General features: G+C 38.0%; 1 protein-coding gene across 1 annotated transcript in view; it reads left to right on the forward strand.

The window, feature by feature from the left end:
• LOC122244407 (uncharacterized) overlaps nucleotides 1–3,204 on the forward strand; it is a 10,776-nt gene extending 7,572 nt beyond the window's left edge. The window contains exon 3 of the mRNA XM_086537329.1: nucleotides 1–3,204. This exon is cut by the window's left edge and continues 1,123 nt beyond it. Within this exon, the coding sequence (XP_086393455.1) occupies nucleotides 1–2,892 (2,892 nt within the window). The 3' untranslated portion in view covers nucleotides 2,893–3,204.
• Nucleotides 3,205–3,785: the final 581 nt, after the last annotated feature.

Raw genomic sequence — 3,785 nt, forward strand, 5'->3', positions numbered from 1 at the left:
CTGCATACACGACGGTCACTCAGCAGTGGATTTGAGACAGTCAGAAGTATCCCAGTAAACCCTTATGGTTATTCAACAGAGGTCAAAGAGCTGAAAAATGCTCCAAGCGGTTTTGAGACATTCGGCTCTATTCCGAAGAACCCTTACGGATTCTCAGAGCAGATTCAGGCTGAGAGTCACAGGGCTAGAGCTACAGGAAGTGGATTTGTGAAAGTGGATGCCATCCCTACCAATCCGTATGGATATTCTACAGAAGTCAGTCAACTCGAGGGCTTTGGAAGTGGTTTTGTGAAAGTGGATTCTATTCCTGTGAACCCATATGGCTATTCAGAGAAAATTCAGAGAGAAAACTTCAAGATGAGGAGTTCTGGCAGTGGTTTTGAAAAGGTCGAGGCTATCCCCAATAATCCATATGGATATTCAACCATAATCAAGGAACTAGAGGATCACCCTAGTGGATTCATAGCTGTAGACTCAATCCCATCAAATCCGTATGGATTTTCTGAAAAAATCGAAAGTTTTGGAAATCGTGGTAGGAGCCTCTCCAGTGGCTTTATAAATGTTAAATCAATCCCTAATAATCCATATGGATTCTCTACTGAAGTGAAAGAGCTGAAGAATGCACCATCTGGTTTTGGAGGTGTAAATGCAATCCCTAACAATCCATATGGGTATTCTAAAGATATCCAATCTGATGCTCATGCTCCTAAAGCTCACACATCAGGGTTCATTTCTGTGAAGTCCATTCCCACCAATCCTTATGGTTATTCTGAGAAGGTGGCAGAGCTTAAATCTGCCCCCAGTGGATTTGAAGAGGTGGATTCCATCCCATCTAATCCATATGGATACTCTAAAAGAATCCAATCAGGACAGCATAGAGGTCCAACTTTAAGTAGTCCATTTGAAGTAGTATCAAGCATTCCTTCAAACCCATATGGATATTCAGAAAAAGTAAAAAATCTTGATGAATTCCCAAGCGGTTTCGTAAACCTTGAGGAGATCCCCACTAACCCATATGGCTACAGCACAAAAGTTCAGAGAGAGTCGTTCTCATCTAAGAGCAGGGTATCAGGGTTTGAAGCAGTCGCTGCTATACCAACCAATCCTTATGGTTACTCTGAAGATATCCTGAAGTACGATGATAAACCTAATGCCTTCGCAAGGTTTGAATCTATCCCAATAAACCCATACGGGTTCTCTGAAAAAATAGATGCAGCACCACATTCGGTTCGGCGTCTTGCAAGTGGCTTCGACAATATTGCCAGCATCCCATCCAACCCATATGGATATTCTGAAAAAGTGGATAAAATAAATCAGGCACCAAATGCCTTTGATGCCGTCGACTCAGTTGCCTACAATCCCCACGGATTTTCTGAGAAAATAGTAAGGGGTTCAGCATCGCCAACAGATCGCCAATCTGCATTTGGAGGAGCCAGACTCATCTCTGATAATCCTTATGGATACTCTGATAGAATTAATAATTATGATGTTAATGCCTCGGGTTTTGAAACCGTGGAAGCTATTTCAGACAACCCATATGGCTATTCCAAAGTGGCCCAAAGTGATATACATAATTTGAAAGCCCTGCCATCCGGATTTGGGAAAGTTTTAAGTATCCCAAGAAATCCTTATGGATACTCAGAGGAGATTAAAAACTTGCCAGGTGCTCCTTCTGCTTTTGAAAAAGTTTCATCCATTCCTATCAATCCTTATGGATACTCAGAAGATATTGCAAAGGACTATCCATTTGTCGCGATTCTCCGGTCAGGATTTGAGTCTGTAGCTTCTATCCCAAAAAATCCTTATGGATACTCCGAGGACATAGTTAAGATTCCTGAGGAACCTTCTGCATTCAAAGCAGTCGACACAATTCCAGACAATCCATATGGATATTCAGTCAACGTACAAGGGGAAGCATACGTGCAGAGCAACAGGCCTTCAGGTTTTAAATCCGTTGAAGCTATTCCCAATAATCCTTATGGATATTCTGAAAACATTCTAAAATACGAACTTCCCGCAGAAGCGTTTGCCAAATTTGATTCAATCCCTATTAATCCATATGGATACTCAGAACTGATCGAGCAACAGCACTACAGGCAGAATGGCGTCGTGTCTGGATTCAAGAATTTCCAGTTGATACCATCAAATCCTTATGGATATTCTTCTGTCATTGAGAAGGTGGAGGAATCTCCCTCTGCCTTTGAGAAAGTAGAATCTCTCCCGACGAATCCTTATGGATACTCAACCAAAGTCCAAGGTTCTTCTGTGCCGATCAGGAGCCCCCCTTCAGGCTTTGAAAATGTAAAATCTATTCCCTCAAATCCCTATGGATACTCAGAAGCTGTAACAAAGCTTGATGTGGAGAAATCAGGTTTCGAACGTGTTGCCAGCATTCCAAAGAACCCTTACGGATACTCAGAGCTTACAGAGGGTGATTTCAACCAACCTAGGAATCCCCCCAGTGGTTTTGAGAGGATCCGTAAGATCCCAAGTAACCCCTACGGCTACTCTGGGGAGGTTACCGAGTTGAAGGGGGCTGAGAACGGCTTTGCTTCCGTAAAACTCATACCTAACAATCCTTACGGGTTTTCCACTGAAGCCAGCAGGAAGGAAATCAGGCCCCAGCCAGTCACGGAGGCCTTCGAGGGCGTCGGCAGCATCCCAACCAATCCCTACGGCTTTTCAACACAAGCCCAGAGGTATGAGGTTGAGAACACGGCCTTCGAGCGCGTCGACCTTATCCCTGACAACCCTTACGGTTTTTCCAATGGCGACGGTTTGCCAACGATTGGCGACGGTTTGCCAACGATTAGCTCCGCTTTCGGGCGTGTGGACGTCATCGGGAAGAACCCCTACGGGTACTCAGAGAAGGTTCAAGTTGTCCGGCTGTAGAACCAGTCTACCAGCTCTGAATATGTTCGAAGGTCTTGCATTGTCTGAAAGATTACATAACACACAAATACGCTCAAACTTACGTTAAACATACAATGTAAACATACAATGACAAGTTTATACATTCATACGTCCAGTCCCACACTTCCGATTCTTTATTGACCTACGCAACATATTGAACGCTGTGCAGACAAAAAAAAAAAAAACAGATCATTTCTGAACTTTGAATCCTCTTAATAATCTCTCCATATTTTATTTTCAACATACGATTTGGCTCAATTCTTTCGAAATAAAAAGTGATCTAAAAATAAAGTGTACTTATTCGTTAAACCCCAAACTCAAGAAAATATTTTATGCATTGATATGTATTCAAAATGATTGTGTGTGTAGAATATATATAAATATATATATATATAATATATATATATATATAGTTATATATGAGTGATATATATAATTGGTATATATATAATTATATATAGATTATATATATATATATATATAAAATATATATATAATATAGATATATATATATATATACTTACTAACTAAAATATATTATATATGATATAATATATATATATAAAATATATATATATATATATATATATTAATATATATATATAAGTATATAATTATAATATAAATATATATATATATATATATATATATAATATATATATCTTAACTTATATATAAACATAATATATAATATATATATCTATCTATATATATATATATAATTTATCTATACATACATACATATATATACATAATTGTATTATGTAAGTAAATTGTTATAGTATATGTCTGTGTGTGTGTATATTATATATAATATATATAGATATTATATATAATATATATATATATATATATTATTAAATATGTATATA

Source organism: Penaeus japonicus, unplaced genomic scaffold, assembly GCF_977035675.1.
Source record: "Penaeus japonicus unplaced genomic scaffold, GWHDUDI00000001_assembly GWHDUDI00000005, whole genome shotgun sequence".
NCBI classification, from domain to species: Eukaryota; Metazoa; Arthropoda; class Malacostraca; order Decapoda; family Penaeidae; genus Penaeus; species Penaeus japonicus.